Source organism: Gopherus evgoodei, chromosome 9 (assembly GCF_007399415.2).
Source record: "Gopherus evgoodei ecotype Sinaloan lineage chromosome 9, rGopEvg1_v1.p, whole genome shotgun sequence".
NCBI lineage: Eukaryota > Metazoa > Chordata > Testudines > Testudinidae > Gopherus > Gopherus evgoodei.
This window is the reverse complement of record NC_044330.1, coordinates 5,941,465-5,961,689: the sequence shown is the minus strand read 5'-3', so window position 1 is coordinate 5,961,689 and position 20,225 is coordinate 5,941,465. Positions and strand designations below refer to the sequence as shown.

The 20,225-nt window shown below is 51.3% G+C and overlaps 1 protein-coding gene across 2 annotated transcripts; it reads left to right on the top strand.

Annotated features, from left to right (window-relative positions):
• The first annotated feature begins 273 nt into the window (after nt 1–273).
• LOC115657161 (mucin-5AC-like) lies at nt 274–13,495 on the top strand. 2 transcript variants are annotated; one of them, XM_030574548.1, is made up of 7 exons: nt 274–490; nt 2,584–2,736; nt 5,182–5,903; nt 6,039–6,368; nt 10,130–10,243; nt 11,250–11,335; nt 12,024–13,495. In XM_030574548.1, exons 1-3 carry the CDS (start codon nt 412–414, stop codon nt 5,865–5,867), a joined length of 918 nt encoding a protein of 305 aa, XP_030430408.1. In that variant the 5' UTR covers nt 274–411; the 3' UTR covers nt 5,868–5,903; nt 6,039–6,368; nt 10,130–10,243; nt 11,250–11,335; nt 12,024–13,495. The 2 variants fall into 2 exon arrangements, with proteins under 2 accessions (XP_030430408.1, XP_030430407.1); XM_030574547.1 differs by having other exon boundaries at nt 5,182–6,368.
• Nucleotides 13,496–20,225: the final 6,730 nt, after the last annotated feature.

Sequence of the window (20,225 nt, the reverse complement as noted above, 5' to 3'; positions counted from 1 at the left end):
AAAGGGACAGGGCACAGGCAGGGGGCTGGAACAATTTATATAGTGGGGGTGCTGAGAGCCATTGAACCAAATTGTAACCCCTGCATATGATGGAAACCACTTCAAGCCAGCGGGTGTGGCTGCACCCACAGCACCCCTGGTCCTAGCACCTCTGAGCACAGGTGAATCTAACTTCACTCTTCCCTCATTGCACTGCAATTGCATCTGGTGGCAGGGCGTGACTTGGTTCATGAAAAAGCAACTCGCTTTCAGGGTCAGGTGCCAGGACAAAAATCCACCTGAAGTGAACCAGGAAACCATGTTGCTAAAGCAAACAGAGGGTGCAGGCTCCCAGCAGGCGACTACCAGCACAGAGCAGACAGACTCCTGTTCCTAAGCCGTGCAGGCAGGACATACTGCAGATGCGCTGAGATGGGCTGGCAAGGTTCACGGGGGCTGCTCCTGGGCTTTCTACTGCACTCTAGGTGGCTCCTGCAAGCAAACTCTGCTGGTAAGAGCTAAGCTGGACTCATGTCTGTGCTACCTGTTTTATCTCAGCAGGGCAGGAAGGAACGGGGTGGTTACGATACTGAGTAATTTATATTGTGGTGGTCAGTGAGCACATTAATTCTGCACATTCCAGGGGGGTTGTTTTCTGCCCTGATCGCCGATGAACCACTCTAGAGACAAGGTGCTGCCTGTTCGTTTGTTTATTCATTGAGAAATTGGCTTTTACTGGCTCCTTCGCACAAGCTGAAGGAGGGCAACATGTAATTAACCACGAGAGGAACTCAGGTGGGATGGAAAACAGAGAGGCCAGGCCATGATGCAGGACGATGAGTGTCTGGAATATTACTCGCCTTGCACTGGAGTATTAGAATAAAGGCCCTCATCATGGGGCCCTACAACACCATCAATCTCTCTGTCTGCTGACATGGCCATTACTTCCTTTACATGTATCCGACAGCCATCCTCTTCAGGGCTTTCTACACGGGTGCAGGGGCCGATTCTGACCTCTCAGGGTAATTCTGGAGTAATTCCACTGCAATCTGTGGTGTTACACCCTGGACATGCGATCGGACCTAGGCTCACGAGGGTAGAACATCAGAGCCGAGATCCACCAGTGTGGCTATGAAAACCGAATTTCTCCCTCCATTTCCTTTCTGTTTCTGTGCCGAAGGGATAACTTAAAGAGGAGCTTGCTAGTACGTTCTAAGGGAGCCCATCACACTGAGGAGGAAGGAAGAGCTGTCTGTTGATCTGGCATCGTGGTTACTTATGTTAATTAAAAACAGCGAGTCTGAGTCTCTGCTCAGTCTCACAAGTTTGACACCAGCGCAGGTCCATCGATTTAAATGGAGTCACTCTTAATTAACCCTGGTATAATGGTGAGAGGCAAGGCAGGCCCAGTTTCTTTAATTCATCATAATAAAAACCCGTAGCACTTTTGAACTTTACAAAGAAGGTCAGTATCACTACCCCCATTTTACAGATGGGGAAACTGAGGCATGGGAGGGGTGGGGGGAGTAACAGGTCAAAGGGCTCCTTCTGTGGGCTGATGTGACACCCTAGATGTAGCACTAGATTATGTATTTATTTATTTGCCAGTCTGTGCCGCAGATCTTGGGGAGAGCAGCCTTCGATAAAAAACTGCCTGTGGTATAGATTTCATACACACTCCCTTTCTCTAAAATTATGCAACAAACATGTGCAGCACATGCTCCAGCATTTGGGCAGGCTGGCATGAGCGGCAGAAACTCCCCCAGTGCTGGGACATGGCTCTGCCCCAACACCCACCCCTACTCAGGCTCCTCCCCCCGAGGCACTACCCACCCCCACCCCCACTCTACCCCAGACTCTGCTCACGCTCAGCCCCAGACCCTGGTCCCGCTCATGTGAATCTTCTGTTATGGAACAGATGAATATTCTCCTAATATTTATATTTCAAACAAAGCTGGGACACCGATACCTCCCACAACAGCACAGATGCCCTGTGCTTAGTGGGTCCTGCAGCCCCGACACAACACCCAGCTGCACACACAGGAGGTCTGAGGCCATTTCTACAGAGAATATGAGGCAAGGGAATGGCTGCAGAGCATCAGGCCAACAGGGAATTCAGCTGCCACAGTAAAGCAAAACAATAGCGCAGCCCCTCTGCCCACCTCCAGAGGTGCCCAAAATCTTCACCCCCGACCCGAGGCGTCTAACCCCACAGGTGGGACACACGTTGCTGAGGTACCCTGCTTGATTTGGACCTCCTACATGGTGGGGCACTGCTCCTGGGCTCCTCAGCCCTTCGCTTGGGACTCCCACGAGTCTGAGGCCAAAGTGTTCCCTGCCCGTCCCCGTCTAGTAGCATCCATCACAGTCCTGTTCTCACGGACACCTGCACCCAGAAATCCTCCAGCTTCTGCCCCCTTGGCCGCTGAGCCTCCGGGGCTGGGCAGCTCGCATTTAGGCATCATCTGCTGCCTGATCGCAATACTGACCAACCTTTCCAAGAGCCTGGAGAGCGACAGAAGCCCAGCGTTATGACCTATGGTGTTGGTGTAAATTTCACGCCCCCCTCCCCACTCATGTCTCCTGTTGTTTTTATTCGCTCAGCTTCTCCAGCGACGGAGGTGATCGGAAATCCTGCCACCACCACCCCACCCCCGACAGCTGCTGTGGGTACCAGGCCCTCCACTGCCCAAAGTCCGGCGATGCCAGGCACCACCTCTGCAGCGCACGCCCCAGCCGAGCCAGCTGGAATCACAGGTACAGCCACTGCTGCAGAGACAGCCATATTTCTAACTCTTCTTGTGACCAACAGCCCAGCTGAGACACAGCAAACAGTGGGCACCACTATCATAGTGGAAACACTCACACCTGGCCATGCCGGAGGTGGGCCCACACAGGCCTCAGTTTCCCTTCTAGACATTAGTCCAGCTCAACAACAGCCAGCAGCACTCCACTGGAAGAGACAGTCGGTGTTTCTGGTCAAGCAGCTCCCACCACAAATGCAGCAGGATCCACCCCCATGGCAGACGTGTCTACAGCTGCCTTCTTGTCCCTGGCCCCAGAGGAGACCTGGAGTGCAGTGGCCTCCTTCAGTACAGCAGAGCCATCCAGAGGTGTCCCCATGACAACCGAGCTAGCTGGCAGGAGAGCAGCCACGCATGCCACTGTCACGAGACACCCAGTGGAGACTGAAACGACAGTGGTTGGCATTGTACCAGCAGCTGCTGCGACAGCCACCCCTGTCAGCGCCACCCCACCCAATGACAGAGCAACCTCTGTAACCCCCATGGAAATGGGTACCGCAGCAGAGACCACCATGCCTGCTTCTGTGCCAACTACCCACAGTGCCACCATGACGAGAGGGGGCCAGGCTGTCGTGGTACAAACATTCACCACTGTCTTTTTCTCCTCTATCTCAGCTGAGCCCTCAACAGCAGAAACCACCGGCATGGCTGCCGCAAAACAGGCACTGGCAGCTGCCTCTGACCCCTCTTTTCCAGTCATAACCATAACAGAATGGGAGACAACTGTGGTAGTGGCAGCATTCAGCGAAACTGTAACTCCAGCGAGCATCACCACAGCAGCGGGGACCACAATGGCACAACCTGTCCCCAGTGTATATAAGTACCATGCAAGCACCAACCCTCTATGGGGTGTCATCCGAGCACCCAGCACCAGGCTATCTTAGCTTACCTTACCGCCTCTGTTACACTTGAAGGGGAGGTCCTTTATGTGGAGATGTCCAGGCAAAGGTCCCCAGAAGGTCCCCGAGATTCCAACCCATAAGTCAGGCATTGTTGGTTCTTAAAACAATAGGTCAGTTCTTGGGTCAGGCTGTGCCAGTCAGTGACCAGGTGGCTTCTTTCGCCTCATGGGTGCCATCTTGTACTCTAAAATCTAAGCCTGACCTGTGTTCACGAGACAAGCCCAATGCACAAAGCTGGGCTCCAGATCGGAGCTTCACCCAGGTTTGGGTGTGCTCAGGTCTGAGTTTCTGGTTGTTAATCAGGCTCCCGGGTTCAGTCACCTGCGTTGCTTGGCACAGGAAGGGACTAGTTTGCAGAGCAGCTGGTAAGAACGTGTGTTGGAGGAGGTGGTGCTGGAGTTCATGTGAGTTCTGCAGGCCACGCTCTGCTAGAGACCAGCACCCTTGGGTGGGACCTGAATTCCTCTGCACCCCAGGAGTTTGGGGCTAGCTGATCTAACAGGGAATATGGGACACTTTGCTTCCCAATGTGGGATTATACTGCCCTCTGGTGGCTGCACTCACTGACCCTAGCAGCCTGGTGCTGACCGAAAAAGACGTCCCCCTTTGCTCGGGAAACAGAGGAGAATTCTGCAAATCCTAGGATGGTCCTTCTAGGAATTCAAAATGGAGCTGGGATTCCCACAAGGGCAGGCTGTGTCCTCCCGTCTACCCAGAGGCCAGCCCTGTGTTTCTCTGCAGCCAGCACAATGGGTTTCCCCCCGCCCAAACAGCCTCTGAAGTGAATTGAGTCCCTGTCACCAGGGTCTAAATGACTGAGGACTAGTCCTGGCTGGGAATACAGGTGCTGATCATAAAACTGCAGCATCGGAAATAACTCCCTTGAGTACTGTGTTGCTCAGTGGCCACCTGCACGGCTCCGACCAGCCAGAAGTGTAAGAGTCCTGGGCAGCACTTTGCTGTTCTTTGCTGGCTGCCCAGTGCCGGTGCCTAGCGCTGGCTTGGTGGCATGAGGTGCCTGAGGGGGAGGAAGTATCAGGAAGGCAAGTTCGGGGAAGTTAGGGGGTGACACGACAACAAAGCAGACACAACACTGACAACTTAGCGGTGGCTGTGTGAGCTCCAGAAATGTTCTGAGCTCTCTTGAGGGGGGACCTGCCCAGCTACCACCAACAAGCGGGAAGGCTGGGCCTGGTGCCCCCCGAATCCCAGAACGTGAGGAATTTGGGCACCTGAGATAGCATGGAACCCACCCCAGAGGCAGTGAGGTCGCTGGGCCATGCGGGAAAAGCAGCAGGGTGATTGTTGGCCGTCTGGGGAACTTCCCAAGGCTGGGAGGTTTGCAGCCTGTTAGTCTCTCTGCAAACCCTGCGTTTGCTGGATGATGACAATAAAAGGGGCCGTGCGCGGGCTGCCGTGCTCACTGTGGAGGTGATTTCAGGCATTACTGGGAAAGCGAGAGTCTCGTGCCGTTGACTGTTCACATCTCTTTACAGCAGCAGGGAGCACAGGAACAGACCCAGCATCTCCAGCGCGCTCCACCACAGACCCTGCCATCCCAGCGCCAAGTGAGACCCCAGATCTACTGGACACCATGACAGCAGACACGGCCACTGGAGCAGCCACCATCACTAGCCAGCATGGTCCAAGCACAGCCGCCGAAGCCACTGCCACCGCAGCAGAGGCCAGCCCAGCAGCCCGAGCTACCCTTGCACCATCTGAAACCACCCTAGCGGGCAGCACAGTGGCAGATGAGAGACTCTTGGCACCCTCGCTCAGTTCTGTGCCAGCTGAAATCCCCAGTGCAGCTGCAGAGACCCGCTCCCCGGCCCCTTTTACCCTCACACCGACTGGAACCAATACTTCTGTGGCCACCACTCCAGCCACAGAGACCACCCGAAAGGGCACCCTCGCGATGGAGAACACAACCAGACCAACAACGGATCCCACTCCTGGAGCAATGATAAGCACAGCCTATCCCTTCTCTACAGCAGCTGTATCTAGGTATATGACACCAGGGACAAACACAACCACACAGGATACCCCCTCAGCGGCTCTAACTACACCTAGAGTGCAATCCACACCAAATGCAACCCTAGCTTTACTGGGCACCAGCTCGGCAGCAGAGACCACCAGAGCCACTCCTGCCGTCACCCCACCCGAGGAACCACAAAGACGGTGACCCTGACCGCAGAAAGCCAGCACGTCCCCACGCCAGCTGACACGACACCCTCTAACCAGCGCAGGAGACACCACCGCAGCAGCTCCAACAACCACCGCACACCTGGAGACTACTGCAGGAAGAGAGACACTCACCCAGCCTCTGTTGTCACCATGCCAAACACAACCACAACTCAGGGGTATGTCCCCACAGTGATAGAAACCAGCCCCTCATTGCTTTGTCACCCTCACCCCACCGAGCGTGAGTACCACGGCTGTTCAGACCACTGCACCAACATCTGTCACTACGTCCCGACGGAAACAGCATCCACAGTGGGCTCCCAGCACAGAGACACTCATCAGCAGCACAACAGCTAATACCACAACCGCCGTCAGCACACTGCAGCAACAGAGGTTCCACGAACAGTCTGTGCTACCACTGTCCCAGCCGGAAACATGACGGCTACTTCCCAGCTGAACCGAGCACTCCTGCCAACTCAGAACTTCAGTACAGCTCCAGTAAGTGCTCCAGCTTCCGCATGTGTAAGGGAGATGCTGTGCCAAGATTCGTGGCCAGCTGTCTGCGAGAGGGACGCAGGGATGACGCAAGAGGGCAGTGGTGGGACTGGGCCGGGAGGGAACCAGGACTGAAGGAATCAGTATTTGAATATAGGATGGCAGGGTTTCATTGGAACGTGGCGTGGCTCAGTCTACGCAGGAAAGACCCAATTGTGTCAGCACCACATCAGGTACTAAGGCAATCCTGCGCCGTAGGCAACCAGGCATTGCAAATGGCTCACACCAACAGCGCCTTCGCTCGAGGTCGGGCCCTGAGTGCAGCCTGTGCAGTCTGTCTCTGGAATGTGGCACTCAGCGTTTGCCTGAAATACCAGCTTCCCTGTGTCCATGGGCGTCAGGGGTGGCTGGGATTTCCTGAGCTGAAATAGCAGTATGGGTTCATGCTTTCCCCTTGGTACGACTCGGATGGAATAAGGTTTTTCTGTAGCCCGCATCAGTGGGAGGTCTGTTTTTCAAACAGCTGCACAAGCCATTTCAAGCCCTGGCCCCAGGCTCACAGCTGGGCGCAGAGCTCATCCCACCAGGCAATAGCACCACACACTACAACTCCACGCCTGTTGCCCACCACCCCTGCTCCTGCTGCCTGCTAGCACAACGAAGGGCCTCAGTATGGAATCAGTGTAAATATTCCTCTGTATCCTGCAGATGAAATTCATCCTTGTGACATGGCCGAAGTTCGCTTAGGGCTTTTCAATAGATCTTAGTGGGCTTTATGTGGTTCAGAAGCCCTGTGCCAGTCCTCTGCAGAGGAACGAATTTCACCCTCCTCGCCTTGTCCAGTGGAGCTGAGGTAGCTTGGTGCCGCTGGTGTGGGAAGAGGCACAGAAGGTATCTGGAGTGTTTGCCTGGACTGTGACGCATGATTTCCAAAAAGCTGGCATGCTGCGAAAAAGCAAACCAAGCATTTGAAATGTAACCACTCCAGGGCCTTGTTAGCCATTAATAACAAGGGGACACATTCATGTGCTAGGTGAGGGCTTGGGCGAACCCAGACAAGGACATGCTGTGCTGTGGATAAATGGTCCAGGCTGGGAATGGCAAGCGGTGTGAAATGGGAATCCAGTGTCACAAGGGATGAAGTTGGAGAGGCAAGGCGGGGGAATCTGGGAATTAATTTATTTTCTGAAAAAATCATCATCATACAAGTTCCAATGAATAAGACTCCCCTATAGTATATAGCAAGATGGATGTGTGTACCCCCATCTGGGCATGGGTTTCTTTGTACAGAGTTTTTGTCAATTTTAATGACCTTTATTATTTGATTACTAATATGGTTTGAGAGATGGAAGGTGTGTGTAACACTCCTCCACCACCGGTCCTCAGCAAGGTTTGAAACTCTGAACTGATCAGGAACAGAACACAACCTCGTCCACTTGAGCGAAAGGAATAACTCCATTAGCTGGCAGCAGTAGTAGGTTGTTATCCTTTAGGTGACCCAGCCACTGGGGAGTGGGGGAGGGGATGGCACGCCACCGATTTTACAAGTGTGCTACATTCAGCTATAGTTTATTACATTCCATCACAGATTATAACCCTGCAAAACACATTGTCTAGATAGGTTTGTCCACACATGAAAATGAATGCAGAATTTAAAGCAGGTTAACTATTCCTGAATAATTCCCTATGTGGACGCTTTTATTCCAGAATCAGAGTGTCTTATTCCCAGGTAGCTTAATCCACTTTCAAAGAAGGTATTATTATTCTGGAATAAGAGCATCCACACATGGAGTTAAGCAGAAATAACTGCATGTAGATAAGCTCTAGTGCGGAGAGGGGAAACTCACAGAGGGAGTGTGATGAGTTCAGTCACAGACACCACTTTGGGACTGTCACCTGATGTGCTGAAGTTACCTCTGAGCCTGTTTTCCCTGCCAGCTTGGGACTCCAGAACCCTGTCTTGTTGAGCCAGCCATGCTAGCCTGCTGCAACCCAGACCCAGGGTCTGGTCCATGCCCCCAAAGCTGCAGACTTTAACCAAAAACTGCTCAGCAGGTCACCTATCTCCAGCACCCAAGCACCAGTTCCCAATGGGATCCTGTCACAGAGTCACTGGGAGATGCTCTGGAACTGCTCCCCACCAAGCCAGTCAGGCAGCCTCATCTCCCTTGGAGCAGACTTGTTCAAGGCAAGAAGCTCACACGTCTTCACCTCCTGGGACTCTCCTTGGAGCACTCAGCATCCTCTGCCCCCTCCGTGTGCTTCCCACAGCAAGCCCACCCCAGCGGGGTCCCTGAGAAAGCCACAGGGTCCTGCACCCCCACTTTGCAGTCAGACGTGACTCTCAGCCAGCCAGTAAAACAGAGGTTTATTCGATGACAGGAACAGGGTCTAAAACAGAGCTTCTAGATACAGCGAACTGGACCCCTCAGCTGGGTCCATTCTGGGGGCAGTGGAGCCAGACCCACAAGTCTGCACTTCACTCCTTGACCCCAGCCAGCTCCAGACTAACAACCCCTCCAGCCCTTCTCCTCTGCTCCATTCCTTTCCCGGGCCACGAGGTCACCTGATCCCTTTGTCTCCAACACCTTCAGTTGGCACCTTTGCAGAGGAGGGGCCCAGGCCATCAGTTGCTAGGGAGTCACAGTGTCAGGCATTTAGGTGCTCTGGCCCTTTGCTCTACCAGATACTTAAGAACTGCCATGGGGACACTGAGGCACCAACACAGTATTCAGAGAAAACATTAAGAACGTTCCTAGTTCATCGCAGATCCAAACCCCAAATAAATCTGTTTACTCTGTTTAAAGCTTATACAGAGTAAACTCATCAATTATCCGCCCTCTATAACACTGATAGAGAGATATCAGCACAGCTGTTTGCTCCCCCAGGTATTAAATCACTTCCTCTGGGTTTACTAATAACAAAAGTGATTTTATTAAGTATAACAAGTAGGATTTATGTGATTTCAAGTAATAACAGACAAAACAAAGTAAGTTACCAAGAAAAAAACACGCAAGTCTAAGCCTAATAGATTAAGAAACTGTTTGCAGGTAAAATCTCACCCTTAGAGATGTTCCAATAAGCTTCTTTCACAGGCTAGACTCCTTCTCAGTCTGGGCCCAATCCTTTCCCCAGTACAGCCCTTGTTAGTTCCAGCTCAGGTGTTTTCTCATGACTGGCAGCCTCCTTTGTGCTGTTCCACCCCGTTTTACAGCTTTGGCACAAGGCCGAAATCTTTTGTCTCTCTGGATCCCCACCCCTCCTTCTGAATGGAAAGCACCAGGTTTAAGGTGGTTCCACCATTATTCCTGGGCTGTCTTACACGAACACAGGAAGGCTTGCAAGTAAACAATCACCAGTGGCCCACACTTTGCATAATTACAATAGGACCTCAGAGTTATACTTCATATTTCTAGCTTCATATACAGACATGATAAATACATACAAATAGGATGAAACACAGTAGATTATAAGCTTTGTAATGATACCTTACAGGAGACCTTTTGCAAGAAGCATATTCCAGTTACATCAGATTTATACTCATTAGCATATTTCCATAAAACATTATGGAGTGCAGCATCACAGGGAGATGGAGGTATCAGATGCCGAGGAAGAAATGGAAGGTTTATGCTGGTTCTTTCCTCAGAGATAGGACCTATAGAAGACGTAAAATGTTTGGTGTTTTGGAGCTGGGCCCTCCCCATTGCAGCCAGCACAGTAGCTGCACACCGCTGCAGACGGCACTGATGCCAACTTTCTTTTAAACAGCCACGGGATCTGCTGCTAGCCCAAACGCCACTGCCCTGCCCTGGGTCCCAGGTGTCCCGACAGAAGAGCAGACGACAGCGCTGCCCCCCTGCCATCCTCCAGCTGCCAACTCAAGTAAGGGCTGTAACTGCTTGGGACAAATCCCCATCCCTGCTTGAGTGGTCGGACTGTGTGCTGGCAACAGAGGGAAAGGGATCCTCTTGCCAGGCCATGCCACGGCAACTGCTGCATCCCTGGAGCCTCTGCTCTTGAACGGCTGGTGGATCTGGGTAGTGACAGGCCCATCAGCCCTGCCCCCTGCTGATTCCTCCTGCCCCAGCCATGTGAGATCTGGCAGCCAGTGTTTCACCCCTGACAAGCCTGACGTGCCTTTGTGGTTTGTAGTTTTTAATCCCCCTCCCCCAGATCAGCTGTGCCATAAATTCAGAGAACTTGTCTCTTGCTTTCTAAGCCCAAGGAGGTCTGTTCTCCAGCCGGGGTCTCCGGGGATTCCTGGCAAAGGACCATGGACCAGGGCTTGAGCTGAATGTCCAGCTTGCCGTTCCATGTTCTGGTACAATCGCTTTCAAGGGATTGGTCCAGGAGTCCCCAGAGTGCTCACCTGCTGCCATGGGCGCAATAGACAGTGACACACAGAGCCTGTGAATTGAGAGCAGAGCTGGCCCAAAGGGTTGGCTTAGGGATTGGAAATGAGAGGCAGGGTGGTCTTGTGATCAGGCATCCGGCTGGCTTCAGTTCCCGGCTCTGCTGCAGACTCCTTGTGTTCCTTTGGGCGTCTGTCTACGCTGCAGTTAGACACCCACAGCCGTCCCCGGGAGGTGGGAGGGTCTCAGAGCTCAGGCTGCAGCCCAAGCCTGTCTACACTGCACAGCTCCTTAGCCTGAGTTCCACAAGCCCGAGTCAGCTGGCACAGTGCAGACGTACCCTGAGTCTCTCTGTGCCTCAGTTCCCCATCTGTACAATGCTCTTCTCTATTTAGATTTGGAGCAGGCTTGTTCTCGTCCAATAAGTATGTACAGCACCTAGTGCCATGAGGCTCTGATCTTGGTGGGGGTGTCTAGATGCTACTGGAATGGAAATTATTGGTAACCTAATAATATTTTGCTCTCTCCGTTCCTAGCTGATGCTCGCCTCTTCCTATCGCTGGGACTGACCACTCACCTGAACCTCAGCGAGCCCCAGGTCAGGGATATGGTTTTGTCCAAGGTGAGATTTGAAATCTGACAGCTCTCCCACAAAACGCCCATGCAGCGTGTGAAGTAGGCTGCCAAAGGTTGAATCACTGGGGCTAGCACTGTGAAAGATGCAGACCGTGGTCCAGAGGAAGATTAAGGGTTCCTGGGATCCTGGGCCAGAGCAAGTGGGGGGCCGCTCCCCACTCCTTCTGCCTGTGGCCCCGCCCCTTTTGCCCCTTCCCGGGAGCCCACCTTGTTCCACCCAGGGTCCCCCTGCACTCTGCCTCTCCCCACTGCAGCCCCGAGACTGGAGAAGCTCTGTCCCGGATGGGGGTGAGAGTTCCTCCAGTCCTGGGGCTGCAGCGGGGCTCTATATGCTGGAGGCTTTCCCATACCCCGCGCTTCTGTGGGGGACCAGGGTCAGGGTGTTGGGTCTTCTCCCGCCTGCCCAGCGCTTCTGCCAGAGAGTGAGATCGGGTGCAGGGGCTTTCTCTGCCGCCCTGCGGCATCTGCTGGGGAAAGGGTAGGGTCACGCTGGGTGTGGCGGGGCTTCCCTCATCCCACAGCTTCTGCCAGGGACGGGGTCGGAGGCCGCTGGGAGGATTTCCCCGCCCTTCCTGCCTGGTGCTGCTGTCACAGAGCAGGGTTGGTATGTGGGGGCACTGTTTTAGCGCTATCCTCATGCTGTGTGGGTTTCATCCCCGTGCTTTTCCCCCCAGCTTGAGCAAGACCTAAATATGAAGTTCCCATGCACCGGGTTCACTGTCCTCTGGAAAGGAGAAGGCGAAAAGTGAGCAGCAATTCCGCTGGCCCCCAAGGAACCGACAGCTTCGTGTCTGGGTGCCGCGGTGAGCGGGACAAAGGCCATGGCATGAAAGGGGACCATACGGCTGCTGCTACGTGTGCTCATCGACTCCGGAGTGGAAACCCCACCTGGAGGATACAGGTTTAACCCCAGAGAAGAAATCTCTCTTCTGCATGCCGAGACCTCAGGCTTTCTTTTGCCATAACCCTCCTGGACTGTTTCTCAAAGGCCCTGGGAGATTCCATAGACAGTAAGAATTCAGAAAAGAGGTGAATGCCCTTTAAAGGTCCCAGTGAAGATGAAAAATGTCAGGTCTGGAGATTTCCCCTCTTCCTGTATGAAAGGAGCCAATGCTTTGAATTGCAAGCTCTTGGGACTGTCTCTTACTATATATCCGTACATCCTAGCATCATATCTCAGTCACAGCCACGAGGCCTTGCTGTCAGATAATTGGTAATATTGGGATCTTGGTGGGGGAACAGCAAGTGGAGGCTCTGACTCCTGCTGTATTACAGCTGTCCAGGTGCAGGCGAATCCTGCGTGCCCAGTATAAAAGGGGTTGTTTTTTTCCAATTCTGCAGGATCCTTTACTGGATTTTTCCAGTCCCAGCTGAGCAGTTTGTCCCCCTCACAGAAACAAGTGAAACTAGTAATTCATTAACTGGTTAATGAGCCAGATAAAGTCACACTAAAACAATGATTAGTTAGAGCAATTTTTTAAACATTCCCCTTGTTTTAAAAACTTCAGAAAACCAGAATTTTGGGAGTTTCAAGACCAAATCAAATAATAATTTTGGTTTTTATTTAATCCCTGGCTTAGCACTGGATTCAGACTCGAGATAGGGTGTAACATTTTTTAACTGTAAGAGTAATTACCTACTGGAACGATTTACCCAGGGTCGCGGGGAGTCTCCATCACTGGCAATTTTTAAATCACAATTGGACGGTTCTCTAAAATATCTGCTCCCAGAATTCTCTGAGGGATGTTCTATGGCTTGTGTTACGCAGGAGGTCAGACAAGCTGGGTTTCTCTTCCAACCTCCAAGCTGAGGGAGCAAAGCTGCTGGTTCTGATTCTCTCCCACATCATGCTGCATATAGAAAACACAGAAGACCTCCTTATGTAAACTGAGGTAGAACCTGTGTTCCCAGCCAGGAGCCCGGCTAGTGCCCTCTCAGGGACTAGGGCTGCTTGCCTGTGTTGTTTGCACTCTCCACACTCTCTTTACCTCCACCATCCCTTTAAAGGTAAACAGCTCCAATAGGTGGGCTGGCCCTAAGTGGTAGGTTTTCCAGGGCCCTAGGCTAAGTGACACATAGAATCATAGGACTGGAAGGGACCGTGAGAGGTCGTCTAGTCCAGTCCTCTGCATTCACGGCAGGACTAAGTATTATCTGGACCATCCCTGACAGGTGTTTGTCCAACCTGCTCTTAAAAATCCCCAGTGATGGAGACTCCACAACCTCCCTAGGCAGTTTATTCCAGTGCTTAACCACCCTGACAGGAAGTTTTTCCTAATGTCCAACCTAAACCATCCTTGCTGCAATTTAAGCCCATTGCTTCTTCTCCCTCCTTTTCCCCCGCCTTTTTGTAACAACCTTTTATGTACTTGAAAACTGTTCTCATGTCCCCTCTCAGTTGTCTCTTCTCCATACTAAACAAACCCATTTTTTTCAATCTTCCCTCATAGGTCATGTTTTCTAGACCTTTAATCATTTTTTAAAGCAGCAAAGAGTCCTGGGCACCTTATAGACTAACAGACGTATTGGAGCATGAGCTTTTGTGGATGAATACCCACTTCGTTGGATGCATCATTTTGTTCGCTCTTCTCTGTACTTTCTCCAGTTTGTTCACATCTTTCCTGAAATGTGGCACTCAGAACTGGACACAATACTCCAGTTGAGGCCTAATCTCCGTGCAATAGAGTGGAAGAATTACTTCTTGTGTCTCGCTTACAACACTCTTGCTAATACATCCCAGAATGACGTTGGCTTTTTTTGCAATAGTGTTACACTGTTGACTCATATTTACCATGTGATCAACTACGACCCCTTTCCGCAGTGCTCCTTCCTAGTCAGTCAGTTTCCATTTTGTATGTGTACAACTGATCGTCCCTTCCTAAGGGGAATACTTTGCATTTTTCCTTATTGAATTTCATCCATTCCTTCATGGGGCTGTATCCAGGTTCCATCCCATTTACACCTTCATCTCCCACATCTCTGTGCTCACAGCAGCTTCTCTGGGTGCCGGGGACCTCAGGCTGTGGAACGAATAGAGGCTGTGGTTGAGTATCTGTGTTCCCCTTTGGGTGGAGGCCAGTCTAAGAAGGGGATTGCCTATTTGCCTAGAATCATACGCAGCGGAGTCAAAATAAACAAAAAGTTTATTTGTAGGGCTGTCAATTAATCGCAGTTAACTCACACTATTAACTCAAAAAAATTAATTGCAGTTATTCACAGTTTAATTGCACTGTTAAACAATAGAATACCAATTGAAATTTATTAAATATTTGGGATGTATTTTCTACATTTTCATATATATTGTATTCTGTGTTGCAATTGAAATCAAAGTGCATATTATTTTTATTACAAATATTTGCACTGTAAAAATGACAAAAGAAATAGTATTTTTCAATTCACCTCATACAAGTACTGTAGTGCACTCGCTTTGTTGTGAAATTGCAACTTACAAATGTCGATTTTTTTTGTTACATAACTGCACTCAAAAACAAAACAATGTAAAACTTCAGAGTCTACAAGTCCACTCAGTCCTACTTCTTGTTCAGCCAATTGTTAAGACAAACAAGTTTGTTTACATTTACAGGAGATAATGCTGCCTGCTTTTTATTTACAGTATTATCAGAAAGTGAGAACAGGTGTTTGCCTGGCATTTTTGTAGCCAGCACTGCAAGATATTTACATGCCAGATATGCTAAACAATTATATGCCCCTTTATGCTTCGGCCACCATTCCAGAGGACATGCTTCCGTGCTGATGACGCTTGTTACAAAAATAATGCATTAATTACATTTGTGACTGAACTCCTTTGGGGAGAACTGTACATCCCCTGCTCTGTTTTACCTGCATTCTGCCATATATTTCATGTTACAGCAGTTTTGGATGATGACCCAGCACATGTTAATTTTAAGAACGCTTTCACTGCAGATTTCACAAAACCAAGGGGCTCCTTTGAGCTCTCCTCATTCTCGGCAGCGCAGAGCTGGGCAGTGGAGGACCTGGCCACTGGCTTAGGGAACCAGTAGGTTCTCTTAGCAGGCAGCCATTTCTGGAGTTCTCTGCTGTTGAGTCTCTCAGCTATCAGAAAGGTTGCAAACAGGGTCCTGGTGTGGGGCTTATCTTAGGGCTACGTGACCTAATCCTGAAACTCTGCCTACGCTTGGAACATCTCCAGGAAATTAATCCTCCCACACAATGCCCCACTGGACTGGTTTCAATGGCTGCTGAATCCATAACTTTGGACCCCAGGTCATGGCACAGGTCCAAGACCAGTATAATCTAGGCAACCTGCGTCACAAAGGAAGGGAAAGATTCCAAGGGCTTGCTCTGGTGCTGGACCCAGAAGGTGTGAACCGGTGCCAGTGTGTACCAGTGGCCACTCAGCATGGCTCCTGGGCGCTCAGGGATGCAGAGCAGAGAGAGGAGATGGCTCAGTTTTTCAGTGGTCCTTGTGCCCCTAGGCAGGGACCCTCCAAAGGTGACGGTAAGGGTCCTGCTGCGCTCTGCAGGCTGGGATGTGGATAGGAGCTACTCACCAGTCAGCGAAATGGGTGCATTCCCCACAGCTGCGGCATTGCGTTCCCCTGGCAATAGTGGCCCTGCTCTGAACCTGCCTTTTTACGTGGCCCTATCACCATAGCATCCGAGTAACCTGCCACGAACTGGGGTGTGGCAGATCAGGCCTACTGGTCCGAGCAGTGGGGATCAGTGCCAGGAAGAGAGGCTAGGGTCACAGCCTGGGTCAGGGAGTAGGAATTGGAGCTGGAACCAGGCAAAGGAGCAGCGTGGGAGCAGGCCTGCAAACGAGGCAGGTATGGGAGCAGTCACAGCTGCAGGAATGAGCATGTGAGCAGCCACTGACTAATACTGCTGCTGGGCATATAGGCAGGTCTGGTGACGCCTCTCAGCAAATCAGGGGGCTCCGCTCAGTCAGGATGTGCAGCTGCAGGTCAACTCGCTGGTCCCAGACTCAGCTGCAGGCCACCGTTCCTGACACCTGCCCTGGGAAGGGATATGCCGGCGGTGCGGCTAGCTGCAGCTCTGCCTCCTTGCACCCCCAGACCTCGCCGCTTGAGACAAGCACCGTGCTCCCCACCTAGCCAAATCCCCCTGACAGCAGCTGTCTCTGGCCTTTTGCAGCAGCTCCAGCAGGCCTGGCTCCATTCACAGTCCCTTTCAGAGGAGTGTGCTGCTCACTAGAGCCAGTTAATTGTATTGAGACCTTGCTGGGGGCTTAATTTACAGGCTGCTGCTATAGCTCAGAGGCCAGCCACTGGCTGCCAGCCCCTCTCACCGGGTTGCTGAGCTGGTTGTTGGGAAGGAATCTGACTGGGGCCGAGCAAACACTGGCTGCCTCCTGGGACACAGGCCTGTTGACCAGAGAGGAGACAGTCTCCAATCCCTCTGTCGCTGGAGCAGGCAGATGCAGGGGAAGCTTATTAAGGCCTGGAGGGGAAACTGAAAACGGATCACCCCAGGTGTCCTGGGGCAATGCCGGGTCACCAGGCAGCTGGAGGAGTGGAGCTGGCGTGAAACATTGGGCCAAGGTGCAGCTATGGCAAAGGGTCCAGTGAGAGCTGTCAGAAGTAACCAGCTAACCCTAAAGAAACAGAACCCCCGTTTGGTCACAGGGATCTGTGCATAAGGAACCTGCACCTGGTCCCGGGCACTGGCTGATTCACATCCAGTTCTGCTTCAGGGGATGGGGGCGTGCAAAGAGGCTGTTACTGCCTTTATGTGCCCTCAGACATTGGCCTGCTGGGCACTCAGCTGGTACGGAGAAGCAGTCAGGCTGTGGCAGCTGCCACCAGCCGTCAGGGCTCATCAGAGTGTGTGTGTTCTGGCCAGGTCCCTTTCCCCTGGCCATGCCCCCTATGCTGGTAGAGGGGAGAGAGTGACGTAGAGCCGGCCACACTGACCCTCAGTCTGACATTGCTCTGGTCACAGATCTGCCTGCTGGCTTTGCAGACTGCTACCAAGGGAATCCACACTGCTGTTCCCAGAGCCTGTATGGAGGCCAGTCACAGCCACTGCTCCAGGCTGGGGGTTCCCTGACACACTCTGTGGGCGCAGATCCTTTGTCTAGCAACCTATCCTGAGGGCTAGAACCTGCTATCCAGTTGCCTAGCCTGGGGCACCAGGCTGGCTCCCTCTGCTTAAACACACCCTCTCCCAGAACTCCACCAAGAGGTGTGATCCTTCTGGGGTACTTGGGAACCCTCCCAGAAGGCAAGAAGGTGGCAGTTGTAAAGCAGATAACAGAGACACACACACACAAACACACTTTGCACAAATCTGGCACATTATTGCCCTTATTTCACCATATAAAGCACAAAAGGGCATCGATCACAACAGACCTCGTGACCACAATGCCCCTCACTAGTTCACCCTTCCCTGGAAAGTCCTTGGCACCCAGCTGGGCTCAGGAAATCAGGTAGGTTCACCTGCCTCGTGAGCCTGCTACATGCTGGGTTGCTTCTCCCTCATGGAGACTTCTTCCACAATGCTCCCTCTTCCCGTTCTGCTCTCTGGAGTTTGTACTCTCCTCTCTCCACCCCTGGCTTCCTTTGTTCCATCTTTTGGTAGCTTTCCACTGCTCCCCTCTTCCTCTCCCCATCAGAGGGGTAAAGGCTGCTCTATACTATAAAGTTGGGTTAGCTTGAACATTTCCTGCCCGGTGTGATGTAATTAAGCTGACCTAACTCCTGGTGTAGACACCGCTGGGTCGAGAGAAGGACTAGATGTAGGGGCTGCAGAGTTTTGCTGTCCCTCATCAGCCCTGAGCATCATTGTCCGTGTCAGCAGATGGAGTTCTGGCTTATTTTGATACATTTTTGTTTGACGTGAAGGTAAGCGATAGGGACTGGGGGGTTTCCCTTGGACTAGTTGCAAATGCAGGCGTGAGCAGAGTGATTGGCTGCAGGCTGCTGTCTGTGACTGTGTGTATTACATCCTGAAAGCCAAAAGACCATGAGAGAAGCGGTGCATAAAGTGGGCCAAAGAAATACCTGAATCCTTCCATCCATTTCTCCTTGGAGCAGAAACCACCCAGCAAGACCTGAATGTTGGCTGGCCCCTTAGACCAACAGAGGCAAAAATTACTAGTTCCGCACTCTTCCGATGGAACCCCCATGTTTGCTATCGGCAGCTGTTTGGAGAAGCTCGCGGGCTTTGCTAGCAGAGGAGGTTGTAAGCTTCTTGGGTGGCAGCTGGGGTGCAGCTTTTAGGAGCTTTGGATTTAGCTGGCTTTTAGTAAAGGGAAGGTATTAGCTCTTCAAAGGTGAGATTTCCCCCCTGTGAAGAGAAGCAGCACAAGTCCTAGACACCTCCAGAGCCTCTCTTAACTGCCCCCAAACAGGATGTAAGTGGTTGTTTAGGCCTTGTACTGGCCCTTTGTAAAGAGGTGAATTACACCCCAAACAGCGTACATGGCATTCCCTACTTGTATCCAAGGCTTTAAAATCTCCTCAACTGATTTTCTTCAAGATTGTCTTATTTTCTAAACCTGAGTGAGATCGGCCAGACAACGAGCTCACACATTTTAAATGTCTCGCTGCTGCTGTTTGAGTTAGGCTACATCTACACTACAGCATAAAATCGAAATTACTAAAACCGGTTTTATAAAACCGATATTATAAAATCGATTTTATGCGTCCACACTAGGGCACATTAATTCGGTGGTGTGCGTCCATGGTCCTAGGCTACCATCGATTTCCGGAGCAGTGCACTCTGGGTAGCTACATTAAAGGAATGAGACCAATAACTTCGATTTCCGTCCACACTAACCCTAAATCGATACAGTAATATCGATTTTAGGGTTACTCCTCTTGTTGGGAAGGAGTACAGAAATCGATTTTAAGAGCCCTTAAAATCGATTTAAAGTGCCTGGTAGTGTGGACGGGTACAGAGTTAAATCGATTTAACACTGTTTAAATCGATTTAACTGTGTAGTGTGGACCAGGCCTTAGATGAGTGCAAACTTTCTGGTTGGCACAAAATAGGAAAAGTGCCATTTCTCTCCTCCCACAGGCACTCGTGTAACTCAGAAGCAAGCTGGTTCGAGCCATTTTCCTCACACTTTAAAAAAAAAAAATCAGCATTGGGCTAATGCCAAGATTGGAAAATTCCAGTCTCGAAGGAACATGAAAAATGTGTGTTACTAAAACGAATGGAAGCTGAAATTTGATCGTACTGGTACCAGATCTTTTTCCATCCATCACTAACCTTGTGTGATTCCAAACTGATACCAGCCTGACTGTGGCTGTCTATATATCCATTCATAAGCCAGTTCCCCATTATCAGCTGTGTCAGATTTCATGTGCTGGTAACTTGTGGCCCTTTGCTAGCTTTGCAAGTGGGTTTGAATTGCTCTTGGCCTTCCTTCCAAGTGAGCAGCGAGCCCTTAATGATTTGCAATCTGTGACCCCATCAGCAGTGTTAATGGACTGCTCGGCGTTGGTGGAACTAGTGTGTTTATACTACCAGCTCTCATCAACCGTGACGTGACTTCACTTGGCATTTCCCTTCCGAGCGCTGTGGGTTTCAGGACAGCTTGCCAGCAGGTTCAGGTGATGCTTGACTCTAATGACTACTTAACCTGAGGCACTGCTCCCTGGCAGAGTGTCCTGGGACACAATGTACTAATTGTTTGCTGGTTACAACACTAGCAATAACACCTAGCAGCAATCGCTTTGGGCGCTTGGAGGTATTTATGGCTAGGAAACTCATTTAATCTATTACAACAATAAATGATACCTCGATAGTCAGCATTTACACGCCTGTCGTCCAAGGATCTCAAAGCACCGTACAAAGGGGGGCTAAGTAGCATTACTCTGTTCTTTGGTGGGGGAAATAGAGGCACAGAACGGTTTTGTGACATA